Source organism: Misgurnus anguillicaudatus, chromosome 12, assembly GCF_027580225.2.
Source record: "Misgurnus anguillicaudatus chromosome 12, ASM2758022v2, whole genome shotgun sequence".
In the NCBI taxonomy this organism is placed as follows: Eukaryota; Metazoa; Chordata; class Actinopteri; order Cypriniformes; family Cobitidae; genus Misgurnus; species Misgurnus anguillicaudatus.
The window spans coordinates 8,621,702-8,641,030 of record NC_073348.2 but is presented as its reverse complement, the minus strand read 5'-3'; the positions used below and the strand labels follow the sequence as shown (position 1 = coordinate 8,641,030).

Below are 19,329 nucleotides of genomic sequence, written 5' to 3'. Positions count from 1 at the left end.
ACATTTCTGTCTCCGCCAGCTGTCTCTCAAAACACATTACAAAAATCAATTGAAACTCCGCGAATACTCGTCACACAAGCATGATACACATATCCAAAGAAAGCCTGAAATGTCTACTTTTAAACAAGCTAAATATAATCGAAAACAAATAATGCCTGTTTATGTAATCTGCATAAAGAGAGTACTGTTTTTCCTGGCGGACTTCATTATCTTTAATTTGGTCACGCCCACAGCTGTTGACATGGTAATGAAGACACGAGCTGTTCAAACCATAAGCAAAGTGTAAAGTTTATCAGATTTAAAGACTTTTTACCGCATGTTTGGATTATAAACTTTATACACACACGTGAGGAATATCTTCATTTATGTCTGGACATTGAGGAAGAGAAGCATTTATCTTTAACGTTACCTTAGAAGAACAATGGAGGACGCACTGGAGCTGGATTAGAAGTATGTAAAGTTAACAGTTAATTTATACCATTTATATTTGCTATCATGTAACTTAATATGCTCATGGCTTGTGCAGTTCAGCCTACATACAGTAAGCAACCTCATCAGACTGCCACTTCGGATTGAAAAACTTTCGCATTGTTTACAAACGGACGCAATCTCACGTAATGGCGGATTTCACTGTTGCATGCTGTTACAGTGTTAAACACAGTTATTCACTTATATCCTTCTTATATATATCCACTTATAACTTTCAGTAAGCCTGAACTGCTGTATCTTTTAAGTGTGTGCTGTAATATGATTCCATGTTTACATGCTTATTTACAAACAAATCCGCGTGACCTCCCATAATGGCGGATATCTTTTAAATGTTTTACAGCGTTAGACACAGTTATTCACTTTCGTATCCTTCATGGCAACTTTGAGTAATGCTGCACTGCGGGATTTGCTGTAAAATGATTCCATATTGTTACATGCAAGGCAATTCCATACATTGCGCTTTACACGCGACACCGTTTTTATGAGCGCCGCGTTACACAGAGACGCGAGCTCGCGCACATGGACGCGCCATATCCGATGTGTTTTTAAAGTTCATACGCGCTTACAGAAACGCGTTTAAAACAGAAGCTAGACGATAAGGGGATAGGCATCTGAAACAGTCATCTGAAAACAGCTTTTTATATAACTAATCGCTGCAGATGTTTATCTGAAATTTAGTTTATGTACAAGATAGTTTATATGAATGTAGTATTAGTGACAATTACCCATCAGTTATATATGTAAGGGTATTTCTGTGGACAACTTATGCTAACAGCTGTTTATAACTCTCTTAGAGGTCTGCATCTCTCTCATCAGTACAAAACTATGAAGTGGAAAAACACTTTTTGGACATAAAGTTATATGGTAACATGAGCCACATGAAGTTTACAGCTCTGTTGTGTATCAGTTTCTTAGTTTATACAAAGTTTTTGAATAGGGTATGTTTCCAAATAAACTGAAAATGTCCTACTGACCATCATTTCTATTTTGATTATATTGTTAACTTAATAAACCTCAAACAAACATGTATACATTTGTCCTCACATTCTTTACTGTAGTTCACTCTCAGATTCCTGCCTAAAGGCTCATTATGCAGCTCATTATGCGAGCCTTTGTTTGCTAGCTGTCAATCAACCCTTCTCGCATACAGCCCCTCTAAACAAAAATACATTGTTTTATGTGAATAAGTAGGCAGGATGATTTTCACATCATTTTAAAGAAAAAACTCTAGACTACTAGATTATGTTTAGGTAAGTCTTGTTAAAACATGTTTAGTATGGGTTTTGTGGACTTATATCAGTGACTTAAAAATTTTGCTTTTTTAAAAACCATGCATAAACCGTTTTCTCTCAAAAATACAAACATTTACATACATGTAGCTCATATAATATTTTAGCCCAGTTTGTTCTGAACGCAGTGGTATGAGACACTTGCCATTATTATGTTTTAAAGCAACTGAAACAAGACCAAATGTAAGAGCATGTCAGAACCTCTGACAGTGTCCCAAAATGGTCGGACCCCAGAGGGTTAAGATGTCAAATATGAACTTTAGCTCAAATACTCCACAAATAATTATAACATGTTAAAATTGCCACTTTGTAGGTATAAATTGTACTGTTTTTGGTTGTGTCCTTTAAAATGCAAATGGGCTGATCTCTGCACTAAATGGCAGTGCCGTGGTTGGATAGTGCAGATTAAGGGGCGGTATTATTTTAATAAGATCCCTTACTGACATCACAAGGAGAGACAAATTTCAATGACCTATTTTTTCACATGCTTACATAAAATGGTTTACCAAAACCAGTAACCAAAAGTTACTGGGTTGATCTTTTTCACATTTTCTAGGTTGATAGAAGCACTGGGGATGCAATTATCCCAGACAGCAATTTAGCTCTTACCGACGTTGGGGCGCATGTACTTGCCCGACATAAAGTGCCTCGGTGAGATGTCTTATGGAGATCGGTAGCTAATAGGCAAGACATCGGGAAGATGGTGGCATTAGAATGATCGCCGACCGTGAGCCAACGTAAACCCGCCCTAATTATTATGACCTATATGCGGCGCGATCCGCTTCGCTCTCCCATTGAACACAGCTGATTTTCGGCTGCATCGCTGTAAACGTCAAGGCATGCTTATAAAGCAGCTGTTCCAGTGTTAAAGGGAGCGAGGCGTCAGGATCCCACCGTTATATAATTGATTTGTTTAGGCCAGGGGTCTCCATGGTGCCAGCACATTCTATTAGTCTCAATTGTAATATTTATTTATTACATACATATGTTTTATATTAACTTGGCTTGGTTTACGTATGTTAACATATTAAACAATACTAAAACATATCAAAAAGTAAAATAAAATAAAATCAGTAAGTAAAACAAAAAAGTTTTGAGTAGAATAAATAAAAAAGTAGCCCTCCAGATTGTTTTATACATATTGTTGTAGCCCTTGCTCACAATGTTGGAGACCCCTGCAGGCTAACTCATTTCATATTGTGTATCAACAACAATCAACCCTCAATAACAGTTTATGTTGTGTTAATCATAAAATTTCTTCCCTAACAATTTGACAAGAGCTAGTGGAGAAGTAGGCAACTAGCCCACTTGCATGCAAGACTCCGTCCGTGGCTCCGCAGTCTGCAGCCGCTTCCTTTTGAGTTGCCAGGTTTTATGACAAAAAAAGTTTAAATTGAAAGTAAGTGATTGTTATGTGTAGGGTGTATTTCATACACAATCTGACAACCTGGTAAATGTCAGTCTAACAGAAAAAAATGGATCAGTGAGTTTTCAGGAGAAATAACAAAACAGAAGGGCATCTGGAAATTTTTTTTTACTTTGTTTTTGCAAAGGCAGTTTCATTTATTTTAACACTCCACAAATTACACTTTGGGGTGGTTTCCCGGACAGGGATTATCTTAAACCGGGACTAGGCCTTAGTTTAACTCTGAAATATAACTAGTTTTAATAACATGTCTTAATAAAAACATTACTTGTGTGCATTCTGAAGCATCACAAAAGACACTGATGTATTTTATGATATGTCAGTGCAAGTTGTTTTCAGTTTGGACAGCTCTTACATTTATTTTAGTCTAGAACTAGTCTAATCCCTGTCCTTGAAACCGTCCCATAGCAAACTGCAACAAAAATAAGAAATTCCCTCCAGAATAAGTCATACTCCAGAATCAGTCCAATCAATTATTTCACTTAAGATGCTTGCTTGTCCCGCCTTTGCCGCCCCATTCCTGTCTCTGCTCAGACAGCCGCAGCCAGTTTCTCACAGTTATCTTTATATCAGCCTCAGTGGAACTTTGTAGGCAGGATTTCTTAACACAGCACCTAAAAAAATGTAATAATGTAATAAGCAACAGAAAAAAATAAGACAGCACAAAAGTCTATATATCTTCGTGGATGGTTTCTAAAAAGACAATTCAGAAAAGTCAGAGCATTTTGCAAAAAATAAAATCATGTTGTTTCAACACATTGTAGGACTTACTCAGGAGTACCTGATGAATAGGCTGTGATTTAAGGAGAGCACATCCCTTCATCACTGGGTGTGTCTTGCTGCCAATCATCTTGTGGCACTAGGAAATACAGAAAAAGTCCCGTTACACAAAGAACAGCATCACCCAGGTCCAACTAACAGAGCTAAATAAGTGACCCCACAGCAGTGGTTCTAAAACTTTTTCTGTCATTTTTGTCATTCCCCATTTTATGTAGGACTGTGCTGTGTGTGCGCTGTGTATTGTGTGTGTGTGCCTGTCTCAGTGACTACGTTTACATGCTGTCAATATTCGGGTTATGGTCGAGTTAAGGTTGGGTTTCGGGTTTCTGAAACATTCGGAATAACCCGTTTACATGCGTGAGCAGAGAGAGTTACCCCTGTATACATGGAATTGGCAATATCCTGATGTAAACTGTGATTAAAAGGTAAATGCTGTGATTTTGCGTGGCTCACTAGTGCGCTTTGCGGTTTTACTGCCTTCATTTACTAAAATAAAGGTATTTTTTAAATCCAGAACAAGCTGCACCGATGTAGCAGGGTAGGCTAAGTTGCATGTCTTTCCTTTTTTTGATAAAAAGATTAACAAGCTATATACTAGCCTTCAGCTAAATATATTTTTGAAAAAAAATATAATTGAAGGACAATTTTCTAACAAGAAGGTTTTTAAGTGCAAATTTACAGAGCATCGGTAAATAGAGAACACAACCACGTCTTAAAGAAATTTAAATTAGACAGTATTTATGCACCTATAAATGTACAAAACGAATGCAATAGCTTACAGAAGGCAATGAATATTTATTTATGGCATTTTCAATAATATATTAGTAGATAAATTAACATATATAAAGTATGAAAACGAATAAATCATTATTTTGGCTAAATTAAGCTGGAAAGATAATTTTTATAATTGTCATCCTTTCAGAACAAGCTTTTATGCTATCTATAATAACTTACATTATATCCTGAGTGTTACTTGGCCGAAAATATGTAGAAATACATGCAAGTAAAAAAGTACAGAACAAAAATGTTTAGCTCACGCGGATAGAACGAAAAGCCGTTAATTAAGCGGACTGAGGACGTGCAGAAACAGTCGAGTCGGCAGATGATCATCAATGTTTAATGTTTCACGCAGGTACTGTTGATGATAAACTTTCATATCTAAATGTTAGGTAAGAGTCAAGTATTCAGTCAGTAATAATAAAGCCACCGGCGTTATTGCAACATCCTTATCCACAGAGCGGACGCTGCATACAAAGAAAACACCTAAGGTTTTTATTTTAAGTGGTTTTAATGCTGGTAAGCAATCAGTTATATTATGCCGCTTTGTATTTGTGTGGATCAGTTAAATTAAAGTAATTTTAGTCTTAGAAACTGCATCTATGCAGACGACGCTATGCAGTTATTCTGTCATCTTTCACTTTTTTCACACATTCACTGTATTTAACGAAATATGAATAGCATAGTATTACATTTTGAATTCAAATTCACAAAAAAACCCAAGTTACTCTCATAACTATTGACAATCTATTTGAACTTTATTATACTGATGTGAAAAACAATAGCAATATATTAATTTAACGTGCAAAGCGCGGTTGTTGCAATTGGTTTCCTCCTCGCTCTAAAAGTGTATATAAGAAGTTCCTCTACTCAAAAGACCAAGATTCCTTGCGAATAGAACATGCGCAGAACACAAATCAATGTTCCTTTTGATGGGAATATCCCGATGCGCGTTTACATGACCAAAATTTCGGGCTAGAAAAGAGGTAACCCAGGGGTAATATTCGGGATTTTAAAAACAGGAATATTACCATATTCGGGTTTTTGCCGGTGTTTACATGGACGTGCGCGACCGGGTTATTGCTAATATTCCGGATTTGAACGGGTTATTGGCTGCATGTAAACGCAGTCAGTGTGTTCTTGATCTGCATGCTAAACAGCTTATGTTCAGGAGAGCCCAGCCCTTCATATTCATCTTCCTGCTGCCAATTAACGGTTGTCACTATGAAATGATAAAATTAGATTGTGAAACTGCTAAACAGTATGTAGGCTTTTTGCTCTCAAACTTTTCAAGTGCGCTTACAGCCACAAGTTTAAAGACCCAATAGACCCTTTTACTGTTTGTACACAATGGTGACGTGGCAACGTATGCACGAGCAGTTTGGCAACGGAAGTATGGCAAGAATCAGCAGTGAAGTAACACAGACAGAGATAGTTATTTTAAAAAGTTGACTTATCAACTTTTTCAACACATCTACCAGATCCGTGTACTATAGTGGAGTGGATAGAAGACGTTAGCAGATGGCCAAATATAAAGTGGCCAGATACATATGAAGAGTTTGGTTCCAAAACCCAATAAATCCATTTTTACAAATTTTGTTAAAAACGTGTTTTCTATACCAAGAAAGTGACAAGATGAAAACCACTATTTTCTGTTACAAACTTTCACATAGCATCTTTAGGTTATAAAAACATAAAAAAATTTCAAATCCATAACTTGATTTTCAAAGATTTATTATAAAAACAGATTATTTTTTCCACAAAATGCAATAAATTCATGACAAGTTTTTGTTCAAAATGCTATAAATCTATTGAATCAATAGCCTTTATAAATGTGCATTCATCTTTGCCATGTTATTCATTTAGTTGACTAGTGGTATACACCAATTAAAAATATAAACATTAATGGCATTAATCAAAACACTTACTTTGTCATATTAAGAACACTGTCATTGATGCGGTAATACTTGACGTCGTCGCTTAAAGGGCGGCTCCAGGGCTTAAAAGATGAATGTGTATGTTAAATGTGTCATTTGTGTAGTTGAAATGTGAAATAATATTTGAATTTGGGGCTTCCTAGACTGAGAAAAGTCAGTAAATGTATTTTTGACTCATGTGGATGAACGACAACAACTCCCAGAATGCACTTGCTTTGCTGCCCTTACGAGGCCACTCCCAAAGCACGCCCACAAGTTACAGGCGGCAGAATCAGAAAGATCGGCTAGACTTGCTGTGTTACATCTTGACTCGTGAATCTCGTAAATCGTGTGTTAGTAAATTCATTTCCATCGAAATGGTGCTAAATTGTGTTGTACAGGGATGTACAACCAAATCCAGGAAAGGACTAGAAGTAAGTTTCCATCATTTCCCGATTAAAGATTTGGAGCGATGTAAGAAGTGGCTGCGGGCTATCAACCACCCGAAGTTTGGAGAGGACACAGATATGGGAAACCTGAAAACGCGTAGAATTTGCAGTCGCCATTTCAAGGAGGAAGATTACGAACCGAATGTTCTTGCCATGAAGAGAACCACTCTGAAAGACACGGCAATTCCATCTATTTTTACCTTCCCGGATGACGAACAGCCTGGGCCATCGGGCATTAAACGCATTCGCTTAGAGGTAAGACTCGCTAATACTCGACTCTATTTCTGATCATATATATGTAGTGTTGTAGTTGTTAGCAGTAAAACAGCAAAGTTAGCAAAGTAATGTTCGATAGACAATTACATTTAAGTTGTATATGTTGGGTGCATTTACTGCACAAAGCTGTAGTTCACTTATAATAGGCCGGCGATTACCTATACTTCGCTTGTACGTAAACTATGGCTTTGTGTAAATGCTGCTCCATCTGAAAAGAACCATGGCGATTTACTTATAACCAGGGAACCGAATTCAATGACGAGATGCACGACTACAGCATGCAAATTATCGCGCACACCTATTATCAAAGTAAAGCCAATGTTTTGTAAAACTGAGTTAGTCTATTTGTCTATTTATGCTAACGTTACCACAAGTTGAGACGACTGCAGGCAGATAGATTTGAACCTCTGATGTAGTGCAGACTACAACAAAATAATGTTAAAGTAACACATCACCGGTTTTCAATATTGTACTATGTTTTTACCTCAACTTAGACGAATTACTACATACTTATCTTTTTTCAATATGTGCACTTTTAATTGTACAGCGCTTTGTGAATGTGTTAGGATTTAGCCAAGCCCATTCATTCCTATGGCTCCAAACAAAAGTTTTATTTTGTGCCACCACACTTACTGGTGTAATTACTCGTGTAACAGTCTTTACATAGGGAAAACATGGAAGTGTTTGTTGGCTTCTAAATTCATCCCTGTTTGGATCCTAAGGAATGAATGGTGCTAGGTTGAATGCTGGAACATTCACAAGGTGCTGTACATAGATTAGGTGCACGCATTGAAAAAACATCCACTTTTACTAAAATCTTTGATCAATGTCCGAGAGTAACATCAAACGCACAAATGTTAGAGGTATCGCCTTTGTATTTGGCAACAAAAAAACAGCATTGTTTTCACTTCAGAATAACCTCAGTTCCTTGAAATATTATGTAACTTTATTGAACTTGTCATTTCAGCCTCCAATTGCGTCTGCTGGGTTAGTGTCGTCGGATGATGAAGGAAAATTGCTGCTGACCTCAACACCGGTCAAAATTCCTACCTCCGTCCATGAACAATTTATAAGTTTCTGACGAACCAACATACTTCATGGCATATTCTTTCTAAATGAATTTTAAAGCAACTGTATGACACTATTTTTAATCTTTTGTTTTAAAGTCACCATGCCCAAGTACACCTGGGGGCCTCAATACCACCATCAGCAGCATTGAAGCTGTAGGTGATGATGAAAGCTATCAACCCGAGTCAACCATCACCTTCACATCAACATCATCATCATCATCATCAGATGAAGGTGAAAGGGACTGGCGTGAAAAGAAGCTAATTGTCAACGAGTCCAGCCTCATGTCATTATTCAAATTTTGCCAGATGTGCGGGAAACCAATTTCATCTAAGACTATTGTTGATGTTGGTGCACAGAGGAAGGTGCAGTGGATATGTCTTGGTGGCCATGCTGGGACCTGGAAATCTTCACGTGACGTTAGGGGAATGCCAGAGGTGAACCTCCTTGCAGCAGCAGCTGTTCTGTTCAGAGGGGGCACATACACCGAACTCTCAGACTGGTGCAAGACCATGGGTGTTCAAATGATTGGACATTCAACATTTTATAACATCCAGAAGATATACTTGCACCCTGTTATTGAGGAACTGTATTGTCAAAAAAGAGATGAACTCTTGGCAAGAGTGTATTTAGAACAGGAGGATGGAAAGAGGTTACATTTGACCGGTGATGGCCGATGTGATACGCCGGGTTTCAGCGCAAAATACTGCCACTACACGTTTATGTTGGATGACACAAAGGAGATACTCCACACAGAACTGGTTCAGGTAAACTAATTACAATTAATCACAATGAAAATTAATACAGATGCTATTTGTTAAAATATGATTAAGATTCGAACTTGACTCTTTAGGTTACTGAGGCCACCAGCTCTGTTACCATGGAACCACTAGGTTTCAAAAGGGGCATGACTGAGCTGATGGACCAAGGACTTGACGTGGAGGTGATGGCCACAGATCGCTCAACATCTATTCAAAAAATAATGAGGGAAGAATTTCCTAATGTCCAACATCAGTTTGACATCTGGCACACAGCAAAAGGTATGTATTTCTTTAGTCAACCCCGTACACACACAAACCACCACACTTCTCCCGATGTACCCCGACTGACACCTCATGGTCTCACAGTTTTTACTCCACTCACAGACTTTTGCAGCCATAATGCACTCAGCCAGTGTATTAGTGTAAATTGTTCATTCAAGAAAGCCATGAACAATTCAGACTTCTACACTAGCCAAGTGCAGAAAGTCTGTAAAGCTATGTAAGGTGCAAGTGTGAAAGAGTAAAGGTGTGAATTTGGGCCAGTACAAATATAAAAAAGTTAGTGTTTATCAAAACGTGTACTGCATTTACTCACAGGTTTCCGGAAGAAGATGCAAAGTAAGGGGAAGAAAAAGGCCAATGAAATCATCCATGCATGGACCAGGTCAGTGTTTGGTTTGTAATCTAGTAGACTTTACATTGGTTTGCAAGGTTCAAAATTACTAATTGTATTATCTTTTATAGGTCTGTCGTAAACCATATGTGGTTTGCCTGTGCGACAAGTATGGGTGACGTCAATGTAAGACATTTGTTTCTAATTTTATTATACTTTTAGGGAGGATTCGACACTTATTGAAAATAATCTTTTTTTTCATACAGGCATTGAAATGCCGGTGGAAGTCCATTACACACCACGTATGTAACGTGCATGAGTGGACAGATGAAAACGGAGAACAGCATCGCTGTGACCATGCTCCTCTAACAACCCAGGAGCAAAAGAAGCGCATGTGGATGAAAAAAGATTCTCTGGCATTTCAGAACCTGTCATCGCTGGTCCTTGACAAAAGGCTTCTGAAGGACATGGACAAGATGGCACTGTTCAAACATACAGGTGATTATAGTTGCCATTGTACTTTTCATTATCTTTAAAAATCATAATGATAATGTTTTAATTTGTTGTGTCCCTTTCTCTTTTTAATTGCACACAGGCCCACTTGAAGTCTTCCACAGTGCACTTCTAAAATACCTACCCAAACGCCAGGCATTCTCATTTCAGGGAATGAGGGAGCGATGTCACCTTGCCATCCTAGAGCATAATGAGAATATTGTCAAGAGGAAGCAGGACACAACCAAGACAGGTATGTTGTCATGTGTTGTCTGAGTAGTATAATATGAAAACTTAGAATGTTTACAGCTACAGTAAAGTGATCAGACAGGACAAAGTCAAATATAAGTTCAGATTTTTATATTGTTATATTTCCTATCATTAACAGGACAACCACGGTTTAATCAAGTCTACTGTAAGAGATCCAAACAGTGGGTCTTGAAGAAAGTCTTCACACCACACACCACAGAGTTTATAGACACACTCATCAAGAAGGTCATGGATAGAAGACGCAACCCAAACATTCAGTTTACCATGCCAACCTCCTCACTTGCCCTGCCACAGCCTTCACTGCCACCCAATATTGCACCCGTGCCCAAACCACCAAAGGAGGCCGCAATAAGTTCTTTCCAAAGCCGCTTCTAAGATGGAGAACCAAAAATGTCTATCTTATTTATTTTTAACATGTGCCTTTTGACTATGGTGGCAGAATAATTTTTGTGTGTGAATATTATTAAAACAAATTTTCTTACACTTCTTGTGTACATTAATTTCTAAAATATTGACTTGTAGAGGTAGGGTGAATGGTTACTGTCAATGATTTTGCGGTTATTACTTACTGTACACAAACTACCTGTATTCTTTCCATTGATGGAATTTATTTAGGGTTAAAAAATATGAGCCTAATGTAGACTTTCAAATTATAAAGATGATGCAAGGCAGAACCATGTATATTAGTTTTCACACATACTATAATGTAGCAATACTAATGGTTTTTAACAAGAACCACAACAAATGTGAATTTTAACTTTTTATTAAATAATAATAATAATAATAAACACTTTAACACTCATAGCTCTTCAAGAGCTTCAGCAGTCTCTTTATATCCACAATATTGCCCATCAGGAGCTGGAAATCTGCGTCTGATGTATTGAACCACACAGGTAGGCAAAACAAGACGATAGCCTTTCCCCAGTCTCTCGCCTTGCAGGACCCATTCCATAAAGTGTCGGTATGCTGTTAGACGATATTGTCTACGAAACAAACTCAAGGCTAGCAATGCATTTTACACGATATTGTCTACAAAACAGTAAACACAAAGTTAGCAATGCATGTTTGACTATATTTTATACAAAATAGTAAACACGACGTTAGCAATGCATGTTAGACGATATTGTATACAAAATAGTAAACACAACGTTTGCAATGCATATTAGACGATATTGTACAGTATACAAAATAGTAAACACAACGTAAGCAATGCATGTTAGACGACATTGTATACAAAATAGTAAACACGACGTTAGCAATGCATGTTAGACGATATTGTACAGTATACAAAATAGTAAACAACGTTAGCAATGCATGTTAGACGACATTGTATACAAAATAGTAAACACGACGTTAGCAATGCATGTTAGACGATATTGTACAGTATACAAAATAGTAAACAACGTTAGCAATGCATGTTAGACGATATTGTATACAAAATAGTAAACACGGCGTTAGGAATGCATGTTAGACGATATTGTATACAAAATAGTAAACACAACGTTAGCAATGCAACATACAGTATGCTATGGGTGTAAATAATAATAATAACAGCTCAGCTGACTAGGTGGGAAGCATGTTGTGATAATGCCGGGTTTCCAAAACTCTGTTTTTTGGTAACAAAAACAAACAAACAAAATACTCACTTTACACTAAGACGTCCGTTTCTCCCTGCGGGCTTTGGTTGGCGTTTCCAGTTTATCTTCGGGGTCCTGAAATAAGTTTCCAGGACCCCCCTGTCCATGTGTGGTTCGAAACTGGGGTGCTGGGTTACGCATGCTAGCGGTGCCGTTTGATGAGCTGAATCCGCCATCTCTTCCAAAAGAAATTGGCATCGGTGGAATTCGTAACAGCATAAAGACTCTTTTTCCGTTTCCATAGGCGCACAGCAAGTGCACTGACACCACCAGTCCGACCCAACTCGAGCCTGCTCGGGCTCTTCCTCCTGACCGCCAAGCAGGTCTTGCTCATCGGGTGCAGCAGCTGCCTCGACCGCCTCTTGTTCCTCCATCATCCGCAACTGTTCGTTGCTGTATTGCGGCTCGTACAGGTAGCCGCGAACATCCGACTCTCTCAACAGCTCTTCAAAATCCACTTCTGCAACTTCGACCTCAAAACCTTCCGCCATTGTTATCAAAACTTTCTCCACGGAGCAATAGCATGTTAGCTTAGCTTCTAAAGATGGCTGACACTATCTTTACATTCTGTGAGTGAGATCCCACCCATATGGGCGTGGTTAAAACATGCGGAACTAACTGCTATTCTGGCTGTAGTCTTAAGGCTCTGGCTGAAAAATCCTCCGATGACGCAAAATGACGATTTTTGCGTCATCGGAGGATTTTTTTCAGACTAAAAATACACACAGCTCTCATCTCGGGCAACATAATGGGGAGAAGCAAGGTAAATTCAAACATACTACTGGTTTTCTACTGATACAAAGCTTAATGCTAAATCCTGGAGCCGCCCTTTAACGTGTTTCACAACGATCAGCTGTAAAATGTTTTGGTCCTGCTCGATTTTCGTTGACTTTGAGTAAAATTATGGAAAGTTTTTCATAAGATCCGCTGGGGTCAATGTGTTTGCATGACAGAAACTTGATGTTGTCGGCCCGGGCAAACAAGCACCCGTCTCCCGAGTGTCTCTTGCGTAAATTATTAGATGTTGATGGCTTACGTTTCTTTCCCGTCACAGAAAACCATCACAGGTTTATCAATGCTATTAAAGTATTATTTTGTTTTCGTTTGTTTGTTGATCACGAAGTACAAAGTAGATGAGGAAAACTAGTATTCCGTGTACTCAACGCGCCGCCATTCTTTGTTTACATTGCAATGGTGCGCTGCAAACTGTGGAGCGGATTTATGGCATTCTGTAGAAAAGGAGGAGTGGCGTTTATTGCATTTTGGGAAAAAAGGGAGAAAAGATGACAGAATAAAACGGCGTATATTGGATTTTGCTTAAAATTAAGAATTTACTTTTTAATATTGACCTGATATAATACTGATTCTGGCAGCAACTCATTTTTTTCAAAAATGGCGTTTATTTGGGACCAAACTCTTTATATATACGTATATTAGTATATTATATTAGTACAACCAAACGCAACAACCAGACATTTTGATGCTGGGAAACCGTTTTAATAAACTTTCTGAGTTGCTAACACGTTAGAACAACTGGCGGACAACAACACTTCCGTTGCCGAAATGCGCGCACAAACTATTTGATCACGTGGGCTGTAAAAGGGTCTATGCATCACATATTTAACGGAAACTTACATTCAGTACGAAGAAGGTCCTCATTCACTGATGTAATCACTTAAATGGAAAAAACACAAATGGCCCAGATCCAGCTTGATTTTAAAATCTGGCCCTAATTCATTTGCTATTGAATTATTCTGAAATGTATTCTTTTACTACCTCAGTATGATGTTCTGAGTAAAAAGTGCAGATTCATACATTACATGTAAAATACCTTACTATCGTTAGTCCTCTGACGGAGCCCTGGAAGAGGGTGACGTGGAGGCTGCTGCAAAGCACACAGGCCTTCGTTATTATTCGGTGTCACTAGAAAATACAGAAAAACGAAATTATTGGAGTGAACAGTAAGTCAAGTTTATCACAATTAGATAAACTAATGTCAGTGGGCTGAGTAATTGCCACACATTTCTACACACACACACGTGTCAGTGTTTTCATTGTCTGCGTTTTAAATGGCTTACAGTCAGGAAAGCCTTCAGTTCTCTGCGCCTCTTTCTGAATATTAACCGCAGTCTCTTGGAAAGACAGAAAACCTTGGTTTACTGATCACACTACTAATATAAACTCAAAAATCATATCTCTGGAACATCAAACTATGGTATGTGCTGTGGACCTGTGGAGTACATTGTGTCTGCTTGAGTTTAGGGACCTGATGCATTTTACTATATAGGGTACACTTACCTTCACTCTACAATGATGTGGGATGGGCTGGAGGAGTTAAACAAGGGGTGGGAGGGTTAGCCAGCTTTCTTCTTACTGACACTTCAAGAAGATTAAAAAAGGTTACAACAGAAAGATGATCAAAAAGGCACATCAACCATAAGATTTGCACCTTAGATATCTACATCTGATATTCACTGTATGAGAAGTGCAGCATTATACACATAAAATGTCTTACTAGGCTTGCTCCTTTGATGGAAACTTGGGTGGGCTAGAGAAGGCTGCTTCCTTTTTGTCACTGTCATGGCCATTTAAAAACAAGGATTAAAATTCGAAAAATGTTTAAACACAAATATTACAAATTCTTATCAGGCATAATTAAAGTATGAGCATGTAATTAAAGGGAGAGTTCACCCAAAAATGAAAACAATGTAATTAATGACTCACGAGTTTGGAACCTCCGTTCATCTTCGAAACACAGTTTAAGATATTTTAGATTTAGTCCGAGAGCCCTCCGACCCCCCACCGAAAATCCATGCACAGCACACTGTCCAGGAACAGAGAGGCAATAAAAAAACACCATCAAAGCAGCCACTTGACATCAGTGGGTCAGTTAAAATGTGTTGAGGCATCGAAGATGCATTTTGGTCCAAAGGTAACAAAATTACGACATCATTCAGCATTGTCTTCTCTTCCGGTTCTGTTTTGAACGCGCACGAGACTGAAGTCACATGACTGCAGTGACGCAGCTGACGTACAACGTGGCTGATGTGTTATTAGGTGCGTCCCCGCTTTTTTTGTGCGCCCGAGCTTCGTTTACAGTCTGAGGGAGACGAATGCTGTAAATGTGAAAAAAATTCACAAACATATCTGAGGATTACACGCCATCTGCGTCACAAGACTTTAGTCAGACACATGCGCTACACAATAGACATGGAAGAGAATGCTGAATAAGTTTGTCATTTTTGGACCAAGATGTGTTTTGGATGCTTCGGCACATTCTGGCTGGCCCATTGATGTCAAGTGGCAGCTTTGATTATGTTTTTTGTTGTCTTTCTGGACGTGGACGGTGTACCGTGCATAGATTTTCAATGTAGGGTCAGAAAGCTCTCGGACTAAACATAAAACATCGGAGGTCTTACAAGTTTGGAACGACATGAGGGTGAGTCCTTAATGACATTATTTTTCATTTTTGGGTGAACTATCCCTTTAATTTTCTAATGGACATATGGAAACTTAAGGAACACGCTGACTTTTTGGGATTTTAGCTCATTCACAGTAACCCCCAGAGTTAGATAAGTGCATACATACCCCTTCATCTCTGTGCGTGCCGTAACTCTGTCTGACGCACCCACCGCTAGCCTATCTGAGCATAAAGACTTGAAGTAAATGGCTCCAGCTAGCATGCTGCTCCCAATAAGTGACAAAATAACGGCAACATTTTCCTATTTATGTGTTGTGATTTGTTTAGTCACACCGTGTACAAACAACAAGGTCATGACACAGCCATCTTTTAACAGTATACATACTGGGAACTATATTCTCAGAAGGTGAAGCACTTGCTACTTGGGGGGAGTAACTGCACAACTCTGACCGAACTCTCTGCTCCTCACTGGGGGTTTCTCAGGTGCTGCTAGCAAATTGCTGCACCCGGGTGGCCGGGCTTTGCCTTCTGAGAGTGTAGTTCCCTGTGTGTATATGATTGATAGATGGCTGTGTCTCACATGACCTTGTTGTTTGTGCATGTTGTGACTATGCAGGTCGCAACATATAAATAGGAGGGGGTTGGCATTGTTTTGTCGCTTGTTGGGGGCGGCGTGCTGGCTGGAGCCATTTGCTTCAAGTCATTGTGCAAAGCTAAGCTAGCGGTGGGTGCATCAGACAGAGTTACGGCACGCACAGAGATGAAAGGAGTATGTATGCACTTATCTAACTATGGGGATACAGTGAATAAGATAAAAAAATAAGCCTTTAAGGTCAAAATAGTTAATTCAACTTGCCAACTGTTATGTTGTTTCCAGCCATAGGTAGGAGGGAAGGGGGAGGAGGGTTTTTTTGGAAGGTTTGTTGTGCGTTTTCTTCTTTTTCGCCTGTGATGTTTGTGGTGCATTTTGGGTGTCTGATGAAGGGCACGATGCAGGGGATGATGGTGGTGATGGTGATCTAAGTCAGGATGGTCTGTAAATGAAAAGTTTTTACAAAGATTAGTTTTCATATTGATCACATCGAACATAGAAAGTACAATGAGTAACATCAGAACAACATAGCCCCCCACTCTCACTTGTCTCATGTAGTATTCAACAAGAGTATTGTTTTCATCCTTTAGATGGGTTGGGTGATGTCCTCTTGAAAAAACTTTGGAGTCTTTGTAGACCCTTTTACTCTTTGTACACAATGATGATGTGGCAACGTAGGTGCACGCAGTTTGGCAACGGAAGTATGGTAAGAATCAGCAGTGAAGTAACACAGACAAAGTTATTTTAAAAAGTTGACTTATCAACTTTTTCAACACATCTACCAGATCCGTGTACTATAGTGGAGTGGATAGAAGACATTAGCAGATGGCCAAATATAAAGTGGCCAGATACATATATACGTATATTAGTATATTATATTAGTGCAACCAAACGCAACAACCAGACATTTTGATACTGGGAAACCGTTTTAATAAACTTTCTGAGTTGCTAACAGGTTAGAGAACCACTGGGGAACAACAACACTTCCGTGGCCGAAATGCGCGCGCAAGCTATTTGATCACGTGGGCTGTAAAAGGTTCTGGAGGCCACCAAGCCATGCCTTCATCGTATTTACCTGAGTGAAAAAAACAGAAAAGACATTTTATTTTGCCTAAATTACAAAGGTTAAATAAAGGCTCTATTTTATGAATAGGTGTGTGTCCAAAAACACTTACTTCCTATCACTTTATTACTTAATAACCACTTTGTCTGACTGTCTACAGTGGCTGTGCACTTGTACTAAACTAGCTCTTTGATTGACAGGTCTACTTTTAACGTTACCATAAAAACGCACAAGAGCGGCCTTTAATTTTAAACATGTCACTTAGACAAAATCATTAAAAATGCATTTAGAGTGTAAGGGGTCCATATTATAAAATGACAGATGTCATTTTTGTGTAGACAAAAGACAGTCCGTCAATTTATTACCGTTTACCTAACTGTTTACCGAACGATCCCCTCACGTCAAAAATACTGTCTAAAACAACTCACTGAAAAATATTTAATACGCGAACATATTAATAATAACTAACCAGGGGTGCGTTTCCCAAAACCATGTTGCTTATTTTCCATTGCCAACCAACTAGTTGCTAACACAACAGGTTAGCAACTATGGTTTTGGGAAACGCACCCCAAGTCAACAGTAATAACAACAAACCAAGTCTAAAAACATGTAACGTTGCCTCCGACGCCAATTTCTGTCATCCGTTTATCGAAAACATTTCCACAATCATATTTAATCAACATACCTTCGCGCTTACACTGCCGGCTTGATGTGGACCAACAACTGCGTAGATCTAGTGAAGAAAAAAAGAGGCGCGGTCGGCATAAAGGTTGCTTGCGGTTCCTCTGCCGATCTCCGGCTGCAGACTCATCGCGCCGATCGTTTACCCACCTACTTTTATTCTGTGTGCAGGGGAAAAACCCCAACCGACACTTTACCGCTGGTGCCCTCCAATTGCCGACGTCGGTAAGACTGAACGTGCTGTCTGGGATAGCACTTAAACATGGAAAAAGTCTAGATTTACATCATATGAAGAGTTTCGTTGCAAAACGAGATAAATCCGTTTTTAACATTTTTGTCAAAACACGTTTATTATTATGTTATCATGTTATTATTTTGTTTTATGGTGCTACTTAGCTGTATTTTTTAAGTTATGAAGGTTTAAATCAAAACAAACCAACTGCAGTTGAATTGATATTAATTGGAATGCACAACCAAAAAACGAGATTTCTGAGAAAAAAAAACAGAGTTATCTCGTTTTGCAACGAAACTCTTCAAATGTCAACTTAAAATAAATAAAATTATTCAATTAAAATTCCGTTGTCTGCTGGAACAAATCTAACCACAAACTTATTTACAAAAACACAGGAACTTCTGTCAAAACTCCAGAAACCTTTTTAAGTTATCGAAGTACAAACATGCGACTTAGGTTCCAATTCAATTTACGTGGGTCCCCAATTCTTCATCATCTTCGTCCTCAGAGCTGATGTCACTTTGCCAGTCCATTTCTTCCTCTATTTCCAATTCCTCCTCTTCCAGTAGCCTAGGAGTTTTTTCATGAATGCCTCTATATGTGCATGCCACAGTCTGCTGTTTGAGTCTGAGGTCTTGCAGTCTTCTCTTGAGTAGACAGAGGAGGCCCTTGCACCCATCCTCTGTGAATCCATTTGGATAGCCTATAAGTCCACACATACAAAAATAACAATGTAATTACCTACACACTAAACATTTAATCAGAGAGCTTATTTATGTCAAGACAAATCTTAAATACCAAGTCAATTTGGAAAAAAAATAAGAGTTTAAATTATACTTACTTCCTATTTGTGTGCACTCTGAAACAGTGGCCATCAGTGACTGAACCTTTGCTAGAGAGTTCTTAAGGTACTGACAGTGCTGCATCATTTCCTTAACAAGGATCTCCTTTTCTTCTGTCAGTCGTGAGAAAAGCATTAGCTGGTCAAAGAGCTTCTTCTTAGTAATAATGTTGACACCGTCTGAAGGAATAAAAACTATACATTAATAAACATATTTGAGAATGATACATTTTAAATAAAATACTAAAAGTTAAAT

General features: G+C 38.6%; 2 protein-coding genes and 1 long non-coding RNA gene across 6 annotated transcripts; 1 reads left to right on the top strand and 2 right to left on the bottom strand.

Moving 5' to 3' along the window:
- Positions 1-3,311: 3,311 nt before the first annotated feature.
- On the bottom strand, positions 3,312-18,219 carry LOC129438405 (uncharacterized). 4 transcript variants are annotated; one of them, XR_012372436.1, is made up of 9 exons: positions 18,005-18,219; positions 16,802-17,331; positions 16,521-16,698; positions 14,759-14,818; positions 14,542-14,622; positions 14,322-14,375; positions 14,080-14,166; positions 3,986-4,063; positions 3,312-3,818 (listed from the first exon to the last, which is right to left on the bottom strand). It is a non-coding gene; the product is annotated as an uncharacterized lncRNA (long non-coding RNA). The 4 variants fall into 4 exon arrangements; XR_012372435.1 differs by having other exon boundaries at positions 3,314-3,818; positions 3,976-4,063; positions 16,903-17,331; XR_012372434.1 differs by having other exon boundaries at positions 3,315-3,818; positions 3,976-4,063.
- Positions 6,747-10,981, top strand: LOC129436308 (uncharacterized). Its single transcript, XM_073874656.1, has 8 exons — positions 6,747-7,381; positions 8,370-9,237; positions 9,324-9,510; positions 9,829-9,895; positions 9,976-10,030; positions 10,111-10,342; positions 10,440-10,589; positions 10,725-10,981. Exons 2-8 carry the CDS (start codon positions 8,755-8,757, stop codon positions 10,979-10,981), a joined length of 1,431 nt encoding a protein of 476 aa, XP_073730757.1. The 5' UTR covers positions 6,747-7,381; positions 8,370-8,754.
- LOC129436315 (uncharacterized) lies at positions 11,354-12,840 on the bottom strand. Its single transcript, XM_055194382.2, has 2 exons — positions 12,253-12,840; positions 11,354-11,589 (listed from the first exon to the last, which is right to left on the bottom strand). The coding sequence occupies exons 1-2, from the start codon at positions 12,732-12,734 to the stop codon at positions 11,406-11,408; spliced, it is 666 nt and encodes a 221-aa protein (XP_055050357.1). The 5' UTR covers positions 12,735-12,840; the 3' UTR covers positions 11,354-11,405.
- Positions 18,220-19,329: the final 1,110 nt, after the last annotated feature.